Below are 24,286 nucleotides of genomic sequence, written 5' to 3' on the forward strand. Positions count from 1 at the left end.
GCGGTGCTGGCAACGGTCGCGAAACGGAAAGTTCTCTTACATGCCACCGGCACTGGTAACACATCTGCAATTTCCATTGATCGATTTCCATTGATCGATTTCGATTCTGATCCTCACTTGCCTCAATGGGTCTTCACAAGCAGAGTTTCGACATGCCACCGGCACTGGTAGCACATCCGCAATTTCCATTGATCGATTTCGATTCTGATCCTCACTTGCCTCAACACGTCTTCACAAGTAGAGTTTTGTGTCCCAAGAAGGGAAGGTATGCATACGTAGGCTGGCTCCATCCCATGTAGAAGGCCACGGTTGTGGACTCACTTGTCCTGCCGGGTCTTCTCTCGCGCACAGCACACTTCCAGAGGTCTCGGTCTCTAGTCATTTCCTCAGTGAGACCTAAAGTTCGAAGGTCGTGCTTCACCACCTTGTCCTAGGTTTTCCTGGGTCTGCCTCTTCCACAGGTTCCCTCAACCGCTAGGGTGTGGCACTTTTTCACACAACTATCTTCATCCATTCTCGCCACATGACCATACCAGCGCAAACGTCTCTCTTGCACACCACAACTGATGCTTCTTAGGTCCAGCTTTTCTCTCAAGGTACTTACACTCTGCCGAGTGTGAGTACCGGCATTACACATCCATCGGAGCATACTGGCTTCATTTCTAGCGAGCTTACGCATATCCTCAGCAGTCACGGCCCATGTTTCACTGCCATGTAGCATGGCTGTTCGTACACACGCATCATACAGTCTGCCTTTCACTCTGTGCGAGAGGCCTTTTGTCACCAGCAGGGAGGTAAGAGCTCTCTGAACTTTGCCCAGCTATTCTTACTCTAGCAGTTACACTTTCAGCACACCCCCCCCCGCTGCTGACTTGGTCACCTAGGTAACGGAAACTATCAACTATTTCTAGTTTTTCTCCCTGGAAAGTGACGGAAGTTGGTCTCAGAGCATTTTCAGGTGTTTATTGTTCCTGAGCATCTGCCACATACAAAAACCATCTTCCTAGTTAGCCTTCCTTTGACATTGCTGCATCTCTTATGTGTCCATAGCTTACACTTGGTGCATCTTATAGAGTTTCTACCTACTACACTTTTCTACAGATCGAGCAGGGCCATCTACCTGAAGGTGTTTGTGATTTGTCTACCTTCCTACTGATTACGACTTTGGTTTTAGCTAGATTGACTCTGAGGCCCTTCGATTCTAATCCTTGTTTCCACACCTGAAACTTCTCCTCCAGTTCTGATAGCGACTCAGCAATTAGAGCAAGGTCATCAGCATAGAGGAGCTCCCAAGGGCATCCTGTCTTGAATTCCTCCGTTATTGCCTGGAGGACTATGATAAATAGGAGGGGGCTGAGTACTGAGCCTTGGTGGACCCCTACCTCTACCCGGAATTCTTCACTGTACTCATTTCCAACCCTCACCCTACTAGCGGCGTCCCTATACATGGCCCGCACAGCTCTCACTAACCATTCATCTATCCCTAGTTTTCTCATTGCCCACCAGATAAGGGATCGGGGGACCCTGTCGAAGGCTTTCTCCATGTCAACAAAAGCCAGGTACAGGGGCTTATCTTTGGCTAGGTATTTCTCCTGCAGCTGCCTTACCAGGAATATAGCATCAGTAGTACTTTTCCCTGGCACAAACCCAAACTGCATCTCATCTAACTAACTCTCTCTCTAATTAGTTGGCTATGACCCTCTCCGTAACCTTCATCACCTGGTCCAACAGCTGATACCTCTGTAGTTATTTGTATCTAGGGCATCACCTTTACCTTTGTAGCAGTTGACTATTATACTGCTACACCAGTCATTGGGTATGACCCCTTTGTGTATCACCTGATTAACTATATGGGTGACTAGGCTATAGCCGACACTACCAGACATTTTGAGCATCTCTGCAGTGATTCCTGATGGGCCTGGGGCTTTCCCTGTCTTCATGCTTCTAATTGCCTTAGCTACCACAGAACTATCAACTCGGATAGCTGGTCCCTCTGTTGGGTCAACATTCGGCAGACTCTCTTTATCCCATTCATTTTCTTCATTCAGCAACCTTTCATAGTGGCATCTCCAAACCTCTCTCTTCGCATCCTCATTTAGCGCAAGTGAACCATATAAATATCTATGTAAAAATTGATTCTGTCTAGTATTAAAACAAATCAATAGTTTTTTTTCATGTCAATCAGATTCCGTATTAATTTCTTTGAAAATAACTTTCTGAAAAGCATAAGTGTTACATCCTCACTTACCTTTCTGTACAAATCTAAAGCTATAGGAACAAAATTTCTATCTTATACAAAGCTTGTTCTTAATTCATCTTTTAACTAATAGCTTTTCATCTTCACTATTAATCCACCAGTGCTAACTCCATATTGACATGTGTGATCATGACTGTTGTTGTGTTGTGGCATTCAGATTTAGATGTCAAATGTAATGCTTATTTATTCATATCGTTTTGATTAATTAATCATGCATTATCTCATAGCTTCAAGATTTCAGTTGTGAGACTAGTTTAAAATGACATTATAGGGTAGGTGTGAGAAGCTGGATCTAGCCAGTTTGAACATAAAACTGGTAGAATATTTGACTTGGATTTGGCCAGTTTCAATGCTACTGGGTTAAATGTGTTTGAGCGTTATGCTTTTAACAAAGTTAACTACTGAATGAAATCTAAGATAACTGAAAATCTTTTAATGAATCATTGTTATGAAGTCCTACAAATTTATGTATCAAAATGCAAATTCATTTTCTTTTTTTTAACAATTATTTCACATTTAATCTTTCTCTCATTCTAACTCAACATAGTGCAGAGTATGAGTGTCCTGCAAATGTGGATTTTGCTTTACCAATCTCTCTCTCTTTCTCTCTGACAGAAATGGCTTTTCTGATGATTTTTCCACCTTAATAATTAGATGTTTATATATATATATATATGCACATAAATGCAAAATAATGTGGAAAAAGATAGTACTCTAATACTGAAAGTAGAGTAATATGCTTTCATAAAAGCCAACTTGTATTACCATTCATCGGACAGTTCTGGCAATCACAACTGTTTGGCAAGTGCTAACATGAACCTCTGAGTAACAGTCTGTGAAGATTTTGCCCGCTTTAACCTTTTAGCATTCACATTATCTTCTAACTTTACGATTTTGCTGGGGTAATTGAATGATATTTTAGAATTTGTTGGTGTGAAAGGCCAAGTGTGACCAGTTTGAACAGGTAGAATATTTTGACCAGATATGACCAGTTTAAGTGCGAGAGGGTTAATAAATGTGTGTGTTTTTTTGTTAACTGCTTTGGCATATTTCATTTCACTTATGCTACTGATATCATATGGAAAAGCATAAAACTCACAACTTAGTAGCTTTCCTTGCAAAATTTTGGAACGATTGTCTCTTGAAGTTTCACACCTTATAGGAAAGAAAAAAAATTACAGAAAAGAAAGGGAAGCAGAAATGTTAAAAAAAGGAATAATTTGTTTGGAACGGTGGCCCTTGAAGCACATAAAGCTATATATAAATAACAGTTTATAAACATTATGGAGATATACTTGCATAGTGAGTGACTTGATCTGAGATCGTGTGCTGGAACGAAAACAATTGCAGTGTGGAAGGTGTTTATAAGCCATTTAAGAAACACACAAAAAACCATTACATTTACTTCAACATTTATATTTATGCATCACGATGCAGCACGAAGGTTTGTCAGTGAACAGGTCGCGGTCTCAAAGCGACGAAAATATTTTGACAAATTAAATTTAAATGTTGAAGTGAATCGAACGGCTTTTGTTTGTTTCTTAAATGGCTTATAAACATCTTCGTGGAGGCGCAATGGCCCAGTGGTTAGGGCAGCGGACTCGCGGTCATAGGATCGCGGTTTCGATTCCCAGACCGGGCGTTGTGAGTGTTTATTGAGCGAAAACACCTAAAAGCTCCACGAGGCTCCAGCAGGGGATGGTGGTAATCCCTGTTGTACTCTTTCACCACAACTTTCTCTCACTATTACTTCCTGTTTCTGTTGTACCTGTATTTCAAGGGGCCGGCCTTGTCACTCTCTGTGTCACGCTGAATATCCCCGAGAACTACGTTAAGGGTGCATGTGTCTGTGGAGTGCTCAGCCACTTACACGTTAATTTCACGAGCAGGCTGTTCCGTTGATTCGGATCAACCGGAACCCTCGTCGTCATAACCGACGGAGTGCTTCCCCAAACATCTTCCACGCTGCAATGGTTTATAAATATTGGGTTGAGAAATCCTTTGGTTGGGCTGCTTTTAACTTTTCCTACTCAAAGGGTTTTTTTTTTTTACTCTACATTTACATGCTTTGCAATCCACTGTTCCAAGCAAGAATTATTTCACATTCTCTTGAAGTTTATAAATTTCTGACATAAATATAAAAAAGTGTGGTGGTGGGGGATTTTTTCAGTATTATACTTTCCATTTTATGAAACCCAGGAATACTAAAGACACAAAGAAAAAAAAAAAATCTTTTCCTTTCCTTTGAGTTTTGAGGCTTTTAGAGACAACTGTCCCGAAGCTCTGCACCTTTCCCGTACTCCATTTGTAAATGAATACCATCATACCTATGTTAGAAACTAACATATATAGTTTTTAGTTTTGATAAAAATTCCCCTGAGAGGATTTTTAATGGCAGATCATAATTTACTATTACATGCTGTAAAATGCAATACTTATAGTTTTTTTTTCTTCTCAGGTAGGCTTTTCCATTTATTTGTCCAGGATCATTAAAATAAACATCATTTAGTACCAGAGTCAAGTACTTAACTATAGCCCTTTGTGCCGATGTTAGAAATTATTATGTAATTCAAGAGTTCACGTTATATAATTTTGGTTGTGTTTGTATCTCTATTCAATAACTTGGTTATATTTAATAATGTGAAGGCTGAAATGTAATTGAAATTAAGATTTAAAAAATCGACAAACATACCGTGGAATCAAACCAGATAGAAACACTATTGAACTTTCCTACTTCTCAGAATTGTAAACTAATATTTAACCCTTTAGTGTTTAGATTACTTTGTCAAATGTAATACTTATTTATTCACATTGTTTTGAATTAATTGTGCCTTGTCTCATAACTTCAAAATTTTGATGATGTGATTATTTATCTTTACAATGACATTGTAGGATAAGCGTGAGAGACTGAATCTCATAAGTTCGAACATAAAACAAGGATAATATTCTGGCCAGATATGGCTGGTTTAAACACTAAAGGGTTAAGGATGTTCTAGTAATTAACTATGATAGCAATAAGCTAAGAATAAAAATGTATTTACATGCTTAGAAAGTGATTATATATGATGGTGCATCTGGAAATATATTAACTAACATAAGAGTAGGACAGTTTGACCAGTCTAGTATTAATTTAGGTGATTGTTCATGCAGTAAGTGAAAATGTTCTTACACTCTTTCAATTTCCTGTAATTCAGACCACCTCACGGTCTCAGCAGACAAAATAGAAAAGGCGTTACTCCAGAGCAGTGCTTTTCAACCTTTTTGCTGGAACGGAACCCCAAGGAAACATTCCACTGGCTCGAGGAACCCCTGTGCAATAATTTAATAGTCTTATGCACACATATCTGCACAGAAGAATTTAAAATTATTGCCGATTTTAGCAGTTATGTAACTTCTTGCGGAACCCCTGGACTGTACTGGCGGAACCCTGGTTGAAATCCACTGCTCCAGAGAATAGCAAGGGAGATGTGTTGAGATTTATCTAGTTGCAGAATAGAAATCTTTCCAAATTAGTTTCTTGTTTTGTTTTTTGGTTTTTTTTTTCCAGTGGCCTTGAATGATACAAATACTCCTGGTTAGGTAAATTTTTAGAAGGATGTTGGATGGTTGTACACCACAGAATAAGTTCAATTTAATTTGTAAGGTTTAAAAAAAAAAAGTAAAAATTAAAAAGCAAAAAGTTGTGTATGCAGAGAAGTGTATCTGATTTTTAACTGAAATACCCAATAAAACAGTATTTTAAAAATTACAGAGATTTAGCTGAGTTGGCACAAATTTAAGGTATACACTATGTAAGAATGTAGCATTTATTAAATTATTATAACAATAATACTGATCTTGACTGCTCTTCTTACTCAATTTACTTATATACATACATATATATATATTCTACGATTTAATTTCATATATATTACACGATGAACACCTATAATAAAAAAAAAATCAACTATAAAAATATATAACTAAACCTTTGTCTGTTTTGAAGGGAAATTCTAAAATAGTTTTTACCATTTCCTATTCATAAACAGAATGATGAGGTTAGAAAATCTAGACGTCACAAAGAAAACCAGGATGAGACCACACAGAATCTAGATTTCGATAGCAATAGCAACACAAGCACTGGCGACGAAAGCATTGTGTACGGTCCGACAACACGGAAACAGTGGTCAGAATGGGTGTCAAAGCCTGCGAAACAAAATAGAGAACAAAATGCAGACCAGGAGAATATTCCAGAGGTAAGCTGTGGTCTATCTGAATTGGTCAATCCAACAGACTTCCAATTTGATCCACTTTAGCTCTGTTTGAATATTACTGCTACTGAACCATGTCACTCTATTTGGTCAGGTTTTCTCATTTTCTTAAGTTCTATATGAAAAAAAAAAAAATTAAAATAACAACAAAAAAAAAAGAAACAAAAAAATCTCCTCAATCTATTCTACATAAGAGAATTTCATTTGATGTATTTAATGGTGTAATAGTGTGTGTATGTATGTGTGTGTGTGTGTGTGATTAGTGAAAGAGAATGCAAGAAGAGAGGGAGAGCAACTTCTGGAGAAAATTATTTTGTTCGGTAGAACAGAATTTTATGAGGGGCAAATTTTGGCCTGTTTGATACTGCTGACATCTGTTATTGGCAGTATCTCCACTTGGCACAATCACCAATTGCAGTGAGTAACAGGTAGCTGTATAGTGGAATGATTCATTCGGCTGTTTTGTCAGGAAAGACCATCTCCATCAAAACCGATGAGGATGATCTGTTGGTGGATGATTTGCAATTAGGAAAACCTCTCACGAGTGGCTCAGTTTATCACACTTGCATGAAATATGGATTGACTGACTCTTAATAACACTAAGTAGAATTATTTTTTGTGTCATTAACAGTGTGTAATTCTGTGTTTTAGGATTGAAATGCTCTTGTTTTTGTCCTAGAATCTATGAAACGACTGTCAGCCGATGCATGGTATCAAAGTTGTAGCAAGCACACGCACGCACACACACACACACACACACACACACACACACACTGCAGTATCCTGTAGGGAAACCTGGCAATTCTTAAAATGATAGTAATCTCACTTACAGGGATGGTGTGTCTGTGTGTCATAGGGGCACTTGTTCAGTGGTATTAAGTGGCTCTTGCAACATTATTATATTTTCCAGCATTACAAGTTGAGAGTATATAGTGTAAACATTCAGATACCTACTATCTTTCCAAATCCTCTTGCATTTCACATGGAATGTTTTGGCCCTCCAAATTCCGTCTTGGTGTATAAATCAACCTACGTTTTTTGGCTGAAAAATTCAACTTGTGAGCTGGAAAATATGGTATTTTAGTAGCTATGAAACAGTGAATCACAATTCTTTTCTTTTAAATGGTGACTTCATTAGTGAAACGTGGTGAAATGAAATAGTCATTTGCATTTTAATGTGAGCCCTCTTGCTAAGTGTTTAGTAGAATATGATTTTGTTAGGGGTAACAGAAAAAGAATAATAATAAAAAGTTTTCTTGTTCAGCATACTAAAAGAAAAAAAAAAACACCACCATCCAGAGGTGTGCCAGCTACCTAAATACCAGGCAACATTTTAAGCCTTTAGCGTTCAAGTTACTCTCTTAAATGTAGCATTTATTCACATTACTTTGAATTAATTCTGCATTATCTCATACCTATGAGATTTCAACAATGTGGTTGTTTATCTTGAGAGTGACATTGTAGGATAGGTGTTAAGTTTAGTTAATTTTTTGGCTCAAGAAGCAAAAAGCAAGGCCATGTAGGGGGACATGGAGTTATGTACAGGGAGGGTGTTCATGCAAAGAGTTCAGGCCATTTCTGGTCAAGAGAGACTTTGAACCGAGCGGTCGTCGGCATCTTCACTATCTCGTCCGGCAGCTTATTCCACGGATCCTCAACCCGGATGGAGAAAGCCCCTCTCCTTCGATTGAGATGAAATCGTTGCAGACGGCCAGATCTAGCCAGTGTGAACATAAAACATCTAGCATATTTGAGCAGGTTGGTTTAAATGCTAAAGGGTCAAGGCTGTTAGGTAGACTGTGATGAACAACCATCATCAATCAGCATCAAGATCTGGTGCTGCATTGGATATTTCAGATCACAGTTTCTAAAGGATGTTGTGCATTGATTTAAATTTTCATCCTTATAAGATTTTGATTGTGCTTACAATGAACCACTGCCACTGAGAAAGCTGGAAAACATTTGCAGAAAACATGCTTGCATGGAGACATATAACAGGGTTTTTTTTTAGGAATGATGAAACCCATGCCATCTTCTATCTGTTTGTATAAATAAGTAAAGCTTGCATTGTTTATCATTCAGCTGAGTGACACCTGTATTTCTTAGAAGAGGGCCCAACATGCAATAAGAGTGATTTCTAACTGCTGTGTGTTCACATTATGCAACTTCCTTAAATTGAATTGACTTAGCATTATTAATACACACATATTTTTTCAACTTGATTGAACAACTCTCCATACAGTAAGAGTTTCATCCTCCTCATCATCATCATTAACATTTAACATCCGATTTTTATGCTGGCTTGAGTTGAACAGCTTGTCAGGAACTGGCAAGGCCAGGGGCCATGCCAAGTTCCATAGTCTGTTTTTGTCTTGATGGATATCTACAGCTCGATGCCCTTCCTGACACCAACCACTTTACAGTGTACAGGGTGCTTTTTAACGTGCACCGTCAACAGTGCTTTTTATATGGAACCAGCACCCACACCAAAGCTTTTTATGTGACACCTTGGTTTCAGGATATCAATTCTGTTGTGGTGGGTGGGTCTTCTCAAGTACATCAATGCACCACATATCTTGGTTCTTGACATTATTAAAAGAATGTTTACTGAATGCTTCTCAGTGCAGTGATATACCATGGTCTGCCCAGATACCTGTTTGGTTATTCAAGTGTATGGTTATTTCCTTGTTAGGTGGGGGTAGAGTGAGCTACCTCTAAAGGAAAGTGCCTGCACCTATTAGATGAACTGAAAGCTACTATTTGTCAGAAAACTTTGGCATTACCGTAAGACATGGTGCTGTATGCAATGCAGAACTTGTAGGCTAGGCTGCATGTAAGTGTGCAATGTGGAACATTTGGATAGCATTATTTTTTAAGATTAAAGGTAGTTACTTTGTGTTACTTATATGTATATTAGTGGTACACATTGGTCTGTAAATATCCTACATTTGCCAACAATGTATTCATACAAAAATCATCAGCTTCTTATGCTGAACTCTGTATCTATGTGTGTGTGTGTGTGTGTGTGTGTGTGTGTGTGTGTGTGTGTATGTACTAATGCGCACACACGTGCACAAACCATGTATGCATTAATGTGGTTATGGGGTTAAGAAGTTTGTATCACAACTTTGTGGTTTCTGGTTCAACTCTTTCGCATGGCACATTGGGCAAGTATCTTTTACTGATAGTCTTGGACTAACCAGTGCCTTGTGAGTGAATTTAATAGATGGGAACTCTACAAAGCCCATCATATGAATTGTGTGTTTGTTTACGTTTGTGCTTCTCTGAAAAATGCTGAGCTACAAGCAGTGATGTTGTTATTTCCTTTGTCAGTAGCTTGTCTCTTGGCTCTATGCTTTTGAAGAAGTCCGAAGCAAGAAATCCTTTACTTAAAAATCATGTAAGGGTCAGTGACAGGGAGGGCAATGCCTCAATAATGTATATTCATCTAACTCATGCTAGTGTGGGAAAACATGTAAAAACAATGTGCAAGTATATTGTTTATCTTTAACTTGTTCAAGTCATTATACTGCAACCAAGCTGGAACACTACCAAGTTACAAGGCCGTAAATAAACCAACACCACTTGTCAAGCAGTGGTGGGGGCTAGTACAACACAAACACAAAGACACATACACATAAATGTGTGTGTGTGTGTGATCATCATCATACTTTAATGTCTGTTTTCACTGTTAGTATATGTTGGGCGGTGTGACAAGAGGTTGCAAGCTAGAGAGCTGCACCAGGTTCCAATCTAATTTGACTTGGTTTCTACAGCTGGATGCCCTTCCTAATGCAAATCCACTTTACAGTGTGTGCTGTCGATGATGAATGGCTTTGGTTGGCTCAGGGTATAATAGAAGACACTTACTCAAGGTGCCACACAATAGCACTGAAAAAATGCTCTTTATATATATATATGTGTGTGTGTGTGTGTATGTATATATTCTTTTACTTGTTTCAGTCGTTTAACTGTGGCCATGCTGGAGTACCGCCTTTAGTCGAGCAAATCGACCCTGGGACTTATTCTTTGTAAGCACAGTACTTATTCTATCGGTCTCTTTTGCCGAACCGCTAAGTGACGGGGACGTAAACACACCAGCATCGATTTTCAAGCAATGCTAGGGGGACAAACACAGACACACAAACACACATACACATACATATATATATATATACATATATACGACAGGCTTCTTTCAGTTTCCGTCTACCAAATCCACTCACAAGGCATTGGTCGGCCCAGGGCTATAGCAGAAGACACTTGCCCAAGATGCCACGCAGTGGGACTGAACCCGGAGCCATGTGGTTGGTTAGCAAGCTACTTACCACACAGCCACTCCTGAGCCTATCTAAACCTATATAAACCTTCTTCTTGCTAGTGGGTTAGAAAAAAATATTATCATTCTAATCTTTTAATAGTATTTAATAAAACTAATATGTAAGTATTTCAGCAAAGTAGTTGAATATGTAGCTTTTTTTTTGTCTTTGCAAATAAGACTAAGGAATGCAGATAATTATCCGAAGGTGTGTGTATGTGTGTGGTTTCATTCTTCTTAAAAGAAATCATCAAAACATTTTAGTATCATCTGTAAAAATGCTTTACTTAAAAAATTTATTTTATTTAATTTTTTTTATAATTATGGATGAATGAGTTGTATAAAGTTATATTATATTCTGATGTTAAAATGAAATATATAACATACACACATCTGTACATTTGTATAAAACCTATACATCTGTATATATCCCTTTGTGCATTCATATACATGCCTTAAAATCTATACACATCTTGTATCTTTATACACCATCTATACATATGCCTGTACGTCAACACTAAATGTTTCAGCTACTGTGCTGTAGAAGACTTGTGTGTCACTTATGGCCTGCTGGTGTTGCCACATGTCAGAAAACGTTAGAATAGTTAGAAAACTTGCATGTTTTTAATGTACTGCTCTGTTGCATGTGTATTCCTTTGCAGTAATGTGCAATGCATGTATTTATCTGTTTTAAAATAATTTTAATATTTTTTCCCCCATTATATGTAATAGAAACTGTATTGAATTAAAACAGCCACCTTTGTAGCATACTTAATGTAAATACATAGTTAAAAGGCAAATTTACTGTGGTACTCATTCAGAGATAACATCTCTTGTGGACGTGCTGCTGTATTTAATAAAAGCATGATATATATTAGCAACAGGTACAAAAAAAAAAATGTCCTGGCAGTGGCTAACAAGAATGCGAAATGCATTTTGGCTTTGCTGGGCCTTGTCAATGGCTTGTACTTATGCCATATGCTTAGATGATGGAGTGGTGGTGGTCCACAAAATATACTTTCTAGAAAGCCAAGTGTTCCATAACCATTTCAGTACAATATTTACTGGAGATGAAATCAATAAATTACTGTCACATTCCCCAGGGAAGGTTTAAAAATAAAAACAGCTTCAGATAATTAAAAAAAAAAAATCTAGGGGTAAAAACATAGAAAACCATTGCTCACATTGTTTTATTAATAATATTTGTGTGTAAGAAAATTATAGGTGACATTTTACACATTGCTTGGGTATCAGGATGGATTTTCTAAGCCCTTAAATTACAATTTTTTAAAAATCTGTAGTGCACTTATATGTTCATTGTGGCTCACTTTTTGAAAACTTCTGACTTATGTACAAGCGTGTACATCCACACCCTGTGGGTACATGTATATGCATGGTTGCACATCTCTAAGCATGACCATACATTTTGTTCATCTATATACATGCCTGTGCATACTTGTACATTTATATATATATATATATATATATATATATATATATATATATATATATACATATAACACACCTGTACATGCATTCACATGCTTCTGCATCTATACAAAACCTATTTTTCTTCTATACAGCACATCTCAGTATCTGTATACAAATTTCTATATCTATACATACTCATATGTCAATGCATAGACCTCACACATATACAGCTATGGTTTAATGATATGATTAATTTGAAAGAAAGTAGTAGTTGATTAAAGAATAACTTTTTAAAACTCTTTCATAAATGTCAACATATTGAAGCTTGATTGTTGTTCTAACTGAAGGTGTTATGTTAGATCTCATCATCATACGTCTGTTTTTCCATGCTGGCATGAGTCGGATGGTTCAACAGGAGTCGGCCAGCTGAAGGGCTGCCCAGGCTCCGATTGTCTGTTTTGGCTTAGTTTCTACAGCTGGATGTCCTTCCTAACACCAACCACTTTACAGAGTGTACTGGGTACTTTCTACATGGGTGGTTTATACAGGGCACTGTCACAGGCACTTTTTATGTGGCACCAACATGGGTGCTTGTTAAATGGTACTGGTACAGGTGCTTTTTACATGACACTGGCGCCGGTGCTTTATATGTAGACTTTTACATGTGGTACCACATGGGTACACTGGTGTAGGTGCTTTGTGCATGGCACCAGCACAGGTGTTTTTTTTTACATAGCATTGGCATGGGTGCTTTTAATGTACTTTTTAGATCTGTATGAAGAATAATTATAATTGATAATTTTTTAATTTGTGTCTATAAGTTATTGTATAACCCATTGACATGATCTTGTGTGTGGAAACTTAGCAATCAGTTGGGTCTCTCTCTCTCTCTCTCCTTTCTCACTGATTGTTTCCCACCATCCTTACATTTCTCTACACCCTTGGACATCAACAACCACAGAACTGCTACTACCTAACTAGTTTTCCATCATCTATTCCATTGATCTGTTCACTACCCCTACACTAGTTTTCCCATAGATCTGTCTCTACCACCCATAGCAGTCTTCTGCCATCTACTCCACAGATCTATCCATTACTCTAGAGTCCTAATGTGGTATCCACCTCCATCACTTCAGTTTCCTTTCATCCGTATCATAGAACTACACACCTCCAGTCACTACAATAGTTTTGTCTCAGTTCTATTGAGGGTTTATCTATAGCTGCTGCAAGTTCGGTGTTGTATTAAATTCAAATAACAAATTAGATAAACTATCATAAATATTGAATTTTTTTCCCTTCTACTGTCTCTGCAATATCTATTACATTTCTATAATTAATATGGGATCTTGAAAATAATTAACTTGATTTATTATTATTTTTAAATAATATAGTCTATTTCTGTATAAGGTGAGACATACAAATTCATATCATAGAGATTGTTTTATTAACATTGTTTGTGAGAAAAATGTCATAAAACCCTTGCTGTCTTAGAATTCTATTTTATCTGAATGTTTTATCTTCAATAATTCCTGAGAATGTACCAATTGTACATAAACCTGGCACTTTACATAGTTTAGGGAATCTTGTAGGGCAATATTTACTGATGTTTCTTGAATGTGTTATACAATTTTATCATCTTCAGTAGCATTTTGTTTGTCTTTAGATTCTGAGGTCAACTTTGCCATTTGTCCTTTCATGGTTGATAAAATAAGGTGCCAGTCAAGTACTGGGGTTGATGTAATCAACATAGTCCTGCTTGTCAAAATTTAGTCCACATTTCTTTGTAAGGAGTATGTGGCCGGCTTCCCAGTTTCTCTGGCATATATATTCCTTCCTGGACAAGGCACCATTCTGTTGCAGGATTACTTATTTTTGCCAGTTAAGTGAACTGGAGCAACATGAAATGAAGTGTTTTGCTCAAGAACACAACACATCACTCGGTCCAGGAAACGAAACCACAATCTTACAATCATGAGACCAATACCCTAACCACAAAGCTAGCCACCTCCATTCAGTGAGTGAGTAATAAGTTTTAAATGGTAGTGTCATGAAGAGACAAGAATACACACACACACACACCTGTTATGGTTCTTACTTGAGGCCAGTGAACAGCCAGTGTTGATTAAGTAATTAGTATTGTGGGGTGTTGTTTTTGTTTTTTTTTGCTCCAGGTCAGCTCTGATCATTTAGCTAAGTGATCAGAGATATTCCACTTGTGGCCATCCCAGTTATAATTATCATGTGAGGTGTTTAATCCATCCATTGAACTAGATTCTTAAAAATAAATTATTGACAGAATATTTCAATGTTGTGGTGTGTCTGTTACTGGAAATTACCAATTTCTAATTAGTACAGATCTGGCAATTACAAATAGCAGTTTGAGTCTTGTGGCTTCAAAGACCTAAGTTAATGGAATTTTTTATCTTTTACTTGTTTCAGCCATTGGACTGTGGCCATGCTGGGCTACTGCGCTGATCCCAGTACTTTTATTTTTTTTATTACCAAACTGCTAAGTTATGGGAGATGTAAACAAGCCAACACAGGTTGTTAAGCAATGGTGGGGGACAGGCACATGTGTATGCACAGACACTCATACATATGATGGGCTTCTTTCAGTTTCCATCTACCAAATATACTCACTTTTGTTGGTCTAAGGCTATAGTATGAGTCACTTGCCCCAATGTTCCTCACGATAGAACTGAACTCTGAACCATGTGCTTGGGAAGTTTATGCCTAAATTAGAAACAATTGTTGTTACCATCATTATTATTATTACTGATTATATTTATGAACAACCAAATTTAGATTAATTTTGCTATTTCAGGGGCAGTTCCAGGGGGAAACTAAAAAACCAACATGTCATACTCGAATAGTGAAACGGAACCGCAGAAAGAGTAAAGCTAGCCCCAGTAAGATGACGAAGGAAGAGGAAGGTACCAGGACCAATGGAGAGTTTGGTAATGTATTTTAACAATATTTTTGCTCCTTTTGAACTTTACAGTTTGGTTATTGACTAATTGATCAATTTAAACGTATTCTTAAACAGGTTAGATTTTTGAGACGGGTAATCTCTGGGTTTTTATGTTAAAATATGTTTGAGTCCCAGGATTATTTTAGGGTACTTAGTCTTCTGGAAATTACATTAAAAGGAAAAGTTGCAAGTTTAACCCTTTAGTGTTTGCATTATTCAGCCAAAATTAATGCTTTTTTATCCACATTGTTTTGAACTAATCAGGCATTATCTTGTAGCTATAAGATTTTGATGAGGTAGCTGTTAATTTTTAAAATGACATTGTAGGGTCAGTGTGAGAGGCCAGATCTGGGCAGTTTGAACATAAAACAGACAGAATACTTTTGGCCGGATATGGCCGGTTTAAATGCTAAAGGGTTAAAAAGAGAAGGGGCTCAGTTGGTCTTCTCCTTCTTTTGAGAATTACTTTGAATTGGCATTAGGTTAAATCAGTGTTTCTCAACCATTTCTTACCTATGGACCCATTTGATTCCTCCTAGCCATTGACATTTAAAAAATCATATTATATTTATTATGATTTAATATTATTAGGAACTGTATTAAAAAATTTTTTAAATACTTTATGTATTATAAAAGTATAACAATTTATTGCACATAGATTTTGACCACAAAATCTTAAATGGATTCCCAAAGGTCATATGAATCTAGTTGAGAACCACGAGTTTAGATTAACATCTTTTAATTTTTATTATTTCCACTGTTTTATTTAATTACTGCCATCACTCAAAGATAAGGCGATGGCTGGGATAGAGCCTGTTGATTAATTTGAGCTCTAGTATGGCCACTTGAATAAATAAATTTGTTTAAAGTGGATAATTTCTTTTTATAAGGAAGTGAATTACTGGCTTGAGACAAATTCTGTTACATGTATTGAGTACTTTCTTCTTTGTATCTACAAAAACACACCCACACGTTTGTAATTTATATAATTTTCTAAATCCTTTTTCATTTTCAGTCCGGCGCCGAGGTGCTGTCTGTAAACCACGAGGACCCAAAGCTAGAAATAAGAACAAAGCCTTGGCAATTGACGGACTCAATTTGTTGCACAAGCAAACGGTTTTATCAACGTCATCAACTGGTAATTAGCTTAATTAGATGTCAGTTTATCTTTCACACTGGTTTTACTCCAAAACATTTTTTCGAAAAGTTTGTTGCGCACAAATGGTAAAGTTGTTGGTCAGCCTTTTTATTTGGAGCAGTTCATATGTATGTGAGTTTCACCCCTGGCTATTAAATTCTCGATACACCCACCACTACTGCTAACTATGTCACTTAGGTAGCAAGACTTATCAATTTCTTTTAGAGAGCTTTCCAAGCATGAAGCTACTTCGTGTGTTTCTTACAAGTATTTGTTTACTCTTTGTACATCTATTACTTGCAAATCTTATCACCACTATCAACCAACCTGTCATTCTAATATGTGTCTTGTGGATCCATAATTTACACTGCGTACATTGTATGCAATTTCTACCTACTCCTTCGTAGTATATATTTTACTTGATTTACTTAATGGGCTGCAGCCATGCTGGAGCACCACCTTGAAGGGTTTGTCAAACAAATTGACCCCAGTACTTATTTTATAAAGTTGGTACTTATTTTATCCCTCTCTTTTGCTGAAGCACTAAGTTATGGGGACATAAACAAGCCAGCAGCACTGGTGGTCAAGTTGGGGAGTGCAAAATCACACACACACGTGATGGGCTTAGTTTCCATCTACCAAAGCCATTTGCACAGCTTTGGTTGACCCGGGGCTATAGTAGAAGACACTTGCCCAAGGTGCTACATAGTAGGACTGAACCCAAAACCATGTGGTTGGGAAGCAAACCTCTTGTTCATACATCCACATCTGTGCCTATATGGAATTTAAATTCAAATACTGAACTACCTGAGTCTTGTAACTCTTCTGATCTTTCCTTTCTTGTTCCAGCTTCCAGTGAGAATAGTGTTAGTTGCAATGATCGTTCAATGACTTCCTTTTCTGATGCCTATTTCAAATCTGGTTCGCAACCTCATACAATAGCAGCATTAGAAGTACCTCCAGCAATGCAACGTTTCTTTGGTAAGTAACTGTCTTCAGCACAGCATCCTCTCTGCTGACAGCCTCTTCACCCCTTACAATGTTTTCATTTCAGACTCAATTACCATTTGTGTGTTTAACTCTTTAGCATTCAGATTACTTCGTCAAATGTAACACTTGCCTATTCACATTGTTTTGAATTAATCATGCATTAACCTTTAGCTTTGAGATGTCAATGATGTGATTGTTTAGTTTTAGAATGACAGTGTAGGGTAGGTGTGAGAAGCTAGATCTTGTAGGTTTAAATATAAAGCAGATAGGATATTTAGGCTAGGTATGGCTGGTTTAAATGCTAAAGGGTTAACCTATGTCTTTCCAATTCTAGTGTGGAGAAGGACTATTTGAGGCAGCATTTTATGGCTGAATGCACTTTTTGCTGCCAATCTTCACTTTTTTCTTTTTTGAATGCACATAGCAACTGGTCATAATATCTACAAAGAATGTAAACATGACATCACTGCTTTACTGAAATGAAGCTGAGGAATATCAACTGTTGCACACATACATTACATATAGATAATGAGCTTCCATACAGTTTCCTTATACCAGTTCCACTCACAATGCATTAGTTTGCCAGGTATTATATAGTAAAAGGCATTTGCACAAGGTGCCAAACAGTGGAACTGAACCCAAAACCATATGGTTGCAAAGCAAACTTCTTTTCCACACAGCCATGTCTACACCTTGTGATACTTGTAATACAGTTTTATTCTTGCAAGCATCACCTGCAGCTTTGAATCATCATGAATCATCTTAGAAATATAGACAATTGAACAAGAGGTAAAATGACTGGCAGCAGTAATAGGGCAAATACAAAGATTGGCAGTACTGAAATAAAGTTTTAACTATAATAAAGAACTGCATAAGGACATAAACACATTCATTCTGTACTTTCAATATGTGGAAAACAGAGGAAGTCTCTTGACAGATTGTTTTACGATTTGTTAATCGCTTTTCAAAGATGTACCCAATTACCTTGTTTGCATGTGTGTGTGTGTGAATCAGAAGTAGTGAAATAAATTTTAAATGTTGGTTTCAAATTTTAGCACAAAGCCAGCCAGTTTGAAGAACTGGCTAAGGTGATTAGATCAACACCAGTGCTCAACTGGTACTTATTTTATCAACTCTGAAAGGATAAAGGGCAAAGTTGACCCCAGTGACATTTGAGAAATAAATTTAAATATTAAAAAGCTTTAGTAGTGATAGTGGCCTAAATAAGCATATAATGAAGTATATGCAGATTAAACTATCCTTTGCTGTATTAGCTTAATTGCTGACTGCTTTATATAGCAGCTGAACTCTTTACTATTAATTGGGGAGGGAGATTGAGTGCATCGTCTTAAGAGTGGTCAATAAACTGTGAAACATACCATCAGGAGACTCCTCACCATTTTTTCTCTGCATGCAAAAACATACAAGGAATGTGTTTACATTTTTATAGTTCATTATCACAGCTAAGGCTTTCTAATATTTAAAAATATTTAAATATAGTTCGCTACTTCTCGTTCATGCTGTGTTGCTCAGACAACAAATATTCCTTACAAAAATTAGTCTTGTTCAGTACTGAGGCTAAAATGCTTAAGTTTCTTTAGTGCCAGTGCAGTCTATCTTGGTACTGTTGTAAGCAGTAGTAGCACTATGCATTTGTTGAGTTAACTTTTAATGGTACATCATGGTGTCAGTGAATTCATTATGGTTGATCTCTCATTGGTGAGTATGACTGTTTAGTACACACATGACTATTGGTTGATCACATAGCCCTAAACATAATTGATTTGTTATATTATATGGAATATAATTTTGTTGACAGGAATTGTTGATATGAAGTTATTTCATTGCAGACAACATCAAACAACGCTACACAGAATTTTTAAATTATATGAAAACACCGCAGTATAAAACAACAGTTGAACGACAAATAGAAGAGGAGAAGGTATGTATATGGTGGTTGTTATTAAGTCTCTTTGGTGTCTGTGGTCATTACTGTATTGCGGTTGGTGGTTGTGTACTTGTCACTATATTTTGTAAGTGGAGATTACTCTGTCTCTCATCTATGTTTATGGGTAGTTACTTTCACTGTTCCTGGTAGATATACAGTGGTTATTGTGCTGTATTTCTGGTATATCTTTTTATTATTATGGCTGTAGCAACAAAGTCCACCTGCCACATTTCTCGGTCCATCATCACTGTCTTGAGGTCCTGCTACATCCCAGGATGTATAAATTGTATGCGTGTGTATGTTTATGTATGTGTGTTTGTATGTGTGTATTCTTTTGTTTCAGTCATTTGACTGCAGCCATGCTGGAGCACTGCCTTTAGTCGAGCAAATCGACCCCAGGCTTTATTCTTTGTAAGCCTATTACTTATTCTATTGGTCACACGCACACACACACACATATATGACAGGCTTCTTGCAGTGTCCGTCTACCAAAGACACTCGCCCAAGGTGCCACGCAGTGGGACTGAACCCAGAACCATATGGCTGGTAAGCAAGCTACTTACCACACAATACACTTAAAATGAGAAAGAGAAGTAAAGCGTGTGCACTAGCTTCTTTCAGTTTGTCGACCTAATTTATTCTCAGAGTCTGGTTGTCCTGGAGCTATAGTTGAAGACATTCTTGCCCAATGTGCTGCACAGTGGAATTGAACCCAAACCACATGGTTGCTAAATGAACTTCTTAACTACACAGCCATGCCCACTAGGGCAGATTTAATCTGTTTTATTAGCAGACAAACTGGTTTTGATTTCGAGTTAGAACCTCCTCCTCTGGAATCAATAATACACTTAGGAAATGCATGAATACCAAAACTTCTTTATAAGTGATTCACCCATCCAAATTGTTACACACTAACTATTTAGCATTTGGGTTATTCTGCCAAATGCTTATTCATATTGTTCTGAATTAATCATACTTTATCCTACAGCTTCAAAATTTCAATGATATGATTATATAGTTTTAGAATGGCATTGTAGGATTGACGTGAGAGGCCAGATCTGGCCAGTGTGAGTGTAAAACTAATAGACTATTTGGGCCAGATATGGCCAGTTTAAATACTAATGGGTCAAAGTTTAATGTCAATTTTTTAGTGAAGATCTTTCACTAGTATTGAAAAACAAACATTTTTCAGTAACTATTTAGTTTCACTTGTGTTGCTGCTTGCTTGTAAAGGTGCAGCTAGACCAGCAACTAAATCATCCTTGAATCATTGTTGTACCGTGTAAAAAGAAAGAAAAAGGACACATTGGATACTGCTGTCTGGTCATGGTTGGAAGGCCTTTAATCCTAAGTCTGCTGGATTAAAGCTGACTATGAATGACAAGGTTATGGTTGGTGATGGTGCCATGTAAAAAGCACCCAGTAACTCTGTAAAGTGTCTGGTGTTTAGGAAGGGTATCCAGCTATAGAGACCACGTCAAAACAGACTATGGGACCTGGTGTGACCACTGGCCATGCCAGCTCCTGTCAAGCCGTGCAACTCATGCCAGCATGGGAAATGGATGTTAAATGATGATGATGATTCTTTTATAGGTATGAAAGGTTGTATCAAACTTGGCTGAATTTGGAAGTAGAAAACAAGATTTCACATCTTATATGGTCAATAGACAATAAGTATTGTCAAGTTCCAGTGGGATCTCTCTGAGCCGACATGAAACAAAAAAAAAACAAAAGAAAAATTTATAATAATTTGCTGAGTGAAATATCCATGAAATTCCATGTTTGCATGGACCAATAGATGTTAAAGGAAGAATGGTGATGGTGATTGTGAATTTGATGGTGATGATGATGATGATGATGGAATTTCTCTTGCAGAAAAGAAAATCTACACTTGAGAATGAAGTGCAAAAATTAGAGAAACAAATTGCTGGCCTTCGAAAAGCTAGTTTACAACAGCTCAAGAATCGGCTTGGTGAAGTAAGTTGTACTTTATTGCTTTGATTGTGTTGGGAATGAAATTTCTGTTGTCATTTCTTTGTGTTGTATGCGTACATGTAACAATGTGTCTCACTGTATCTGTTTGCATGTATCTATCTGTCTATCTATCTCTCCATCTATATCTATATATATATATATATGTATCAATTGACACAAAATCACCAAAATGTGCTATGCTTGAAACTCTGGGCACTTTAATCAATTTTATGACTATCTGCTATCATTAAGTGGTTAATTAATTAAAATATATAATTGATTAATCTAAATAATGTGTTACCTATATCTTCTGGAGAAAAGAAATGATAATAAGAAAACCATTATAGATTTAACTATAAATGTTTGTTTTTAATCAGCACTGGTTTCTCAATTACCATTTTTTTCTCCTGAAGATATGGGTTACCCATTGCTTTCCAGTTACGTATTATAATTATATAAATGGTGTTTTATGCTATTGAAACAGTTGTAGAGGACAAATTATGAGCTACATGTGAAGTTAAAGCTTTTATTCTAAAGAAGCTGCTCTCAACAATCATTTTTAGCTGATTCTATATATGCATGCAAGTTTGGTCCATCAAGATTTACTGCATTATATTAGCAAATTGGAGTTTAATTATGTGCTATCAGTTGAGTCCTGAATTACTGTGGATATATTTTTGATGTTCACACATCAATTATGTATATATATATACACACACACACACACCACAGATACCAAGTAGGCAATATCTGGTTGAGCACATGACAAAATGTCAGTAAAGAATTCATGATAAAGTTATTGAAAGGAACATATGTGTATGAAGCTGGTAAGGTTTCTATGTGCCTTTACACTGTCACTCTGTGAACAAAAACTGTGACAGTATTTACACCCCTCATGGACAATGTGTACTGTAATTTGATAATTTCATCTTGTTAGGACGTCAGTGGAATAAAAGTGCCCTACTTATAAAACATATTAAGCATTGGTAACAAGACGACCATTTGGACATAGATTACTTGTCCAATACTTGCCAATATAGAAAAAGCAAGCATTAAAAAAGAAATGAGCAGCAATGGTACATGTTTGCACATACTTAGGTTCTAGGGCAAACACTTCTTTCTCTTACCCTCACTTTCCCTTATATACATATACTCCTTATAAAAGTAGGACATAAGATTATATATATATAAATAAAAATAACATGTTGAAATAAAGTCTGGAATTTATGATGCTATTTTAATGCTGTAGTTACAGGTTTCATAACAACATGGGAAATAAATTTTATGAATTAAGGTATTAATAATATTGGGTTGGTGCGTAATTATTACAGCTTTTTTTCAACAAATTTTATTCAACAAATCCGTGGAACAAGCTGCCAGACGAGATGGTGAAGATGCCGACGACCGCTTTGTTCAAAGCCTCCCTGGACCTCAAGTGGCCTGAACTCTTTACATGAACACCACCCTGTACTTAACTCCATGTTAACTACATGGCCTTGCTATTTGCTTTTGAGCCAAATTAACTAACTAACTAACTAATATCAATATTTAACAGAAACATCTTTAAATGACAGTCTGACCGTCTGCCAAGCAAATGGGAAGCAGTAATTGAAGTAGATGGTGAATATGCTCTGGAATAATCATTTAATGATGATTTTGTTACGTGTTGTTATTGTTTTTGTTGAATAAAATTTATTGAAAAAAGCCACAATAATTAAGCACAAATATATAAGATAAAATCAAAATAGAATATATACAAATACAGCTTGGATCATTACACAGTAAAATATGATTTATGTCCTTGGGTAGGAACTGTTATTTCCTATTTGCTTACCTCTAGAAACTATGAAAGTATGGCTATTTCCTTCAAACTTTGCTTCTCTCATATTTGTCTCCACTTGGACAGCTTGAAGTGAACTGAATTGTTAGGCTTTCAATCCGTGTATTTCTATGTTGCTCAAACATTCTAGAAATTCTTGAAACTTTTAAAAGCTTCTAGAAAGTTCTGCTTCAGCAACTCAGTGCTGAATCTGTCTGAAAAGTACTGGGAAATAGGTCAGTTTCAAAACATTGATGTCCAGGTCACAAGAGCAAAGTTTAAAGGGAATAGTAGTGATTTCCTTTGATTTGTAGATTGAAGCAAAGAGGAAATAACACTGACCAAAGATAAAAAAAGAAAAATTAAAAGTTTGTTACACAGTGTAATCCTTTCTATTTGTATATTGTAAATATTGACTCTCCCCATTCAACTACCTCTTTTAGTAGCTCTTCCATAACTTTCTTTTAGGCTCTAGTAAGGGCAGTTGAGCCATCTTCATTGTTTACACTCATCTCTCTGAAGACATCTCAATTTTCTCTCATACATAGACTTGCAAACTGGAACACTTCATATCTTTCTGAATGCTTCCTATGCAAGACATGTACAAACCTCTTAGTTTCTACTTATCTCTTTTCTAAGCATATTTAATGTCCACTTCCTCTTCTGGCTACTTAACATGGTTCGCTGCAGCTCTCTCTGTTTCAATCTAAGCAATCCTTTGGTTTTTATGGTTTACATCTACTGTACTCTTCCACCATCATATCACCTTCTGTCTGATTTGGAACCCAAGGCACCAGCCACAGATTTGGTAAATGGCCATCAGGAAGGGTCATCCTGTTGGAACTCTAAGTTTTCCACTGTGTTATAAATCTCTGTCTTCTCCTTTATCACAAGATTCTCTGAACCTACAACTACTGGTTGATGGTTCTTCAGCTTCCCTGTCTTCTGCACATTGTGTTGTGTGTCTTGGCTCTTACTCTGATGCTATTAATTGCTCATCTATATTGGGGATACATTCTTCAACAGAGAAAGACACATTGTTTGCAATCATTTGTTTATTCTCTTTTTTGTGAGGAATTTGTCTATCATACTTGTGTGTTCACTCATGTAGTAGATAATCTGTTGGCACACTGGCTTCCAGAAGTTAGAATAACAAATTGAATTATTAGCATTACAAAACTCAGGGACCT

At 36.7% G+C, this 24,286-nt stretch overlaps 1 protein-coding gene across 9 annotated transcripts in view; it reads left to right on the plus strand.

Moving 5' to 3' along the window:
* The window catches only part of LOC115223970 (histone-lysine N-methyltransferase, H3 lysine-79 specific-like), a 204,026-nt gene that overhangs the window by 127,407 nt on the left and 52,333 nt on the right, over nucleotides 1-24,286 (plus strand). For 6 of the 9 annotated variants that reach the window (XM_036512732.1, XM_029794725.2, XM_029794726.2 and 3 more), the window contains 6 exons: nucleotides 6,286-6,492; nucleotides 15,081-15,213; nucleotides 16,243-16,365; nucleotides 17,215-17,346; nucleotides 19,206-19,297; nucleotides 21,179-21,280. In XM_036512732.1, coding sequence (XP_036368625.1) covers nucleotides 6,286-6,492; nucleotides 15,081-15,213; nucleotides 16,243-16,365; nucleotides 17,215-17,346; nucleotides 19,206-19,297; nucleotides 21,179-21,280 — 789 coding nt within the window. The remainder of the gene's footprint in view (nucleotides 1-6,285; nucleotides 6,493-15,080; nucleotides 15,214-16,242; nucleotides 16,366-17,214; nucleotides 17,347-19,205; nucleotides 19,298-21,178; nucleotides 21,281-24,286) is intronic. The other 3 variants (XM_029794728.2, XM_029794729.2, XM_029794731.2) reach the window with 1 other exon arrangement.

This window comes from Octopus sinensis, linkage group LG24 (genome assembly GCF_006345805.1).
Source record: "Octopus sinensis linkage group LG24, ASM634580v1, whole genome shotgun sequence".
NCBI classification, from domain to species: Eukaryota; Metazoa; Mollusca; class Cephalopoda; order Octopoda; family Octopodidae; genus Octopus; species Octopus sinensis.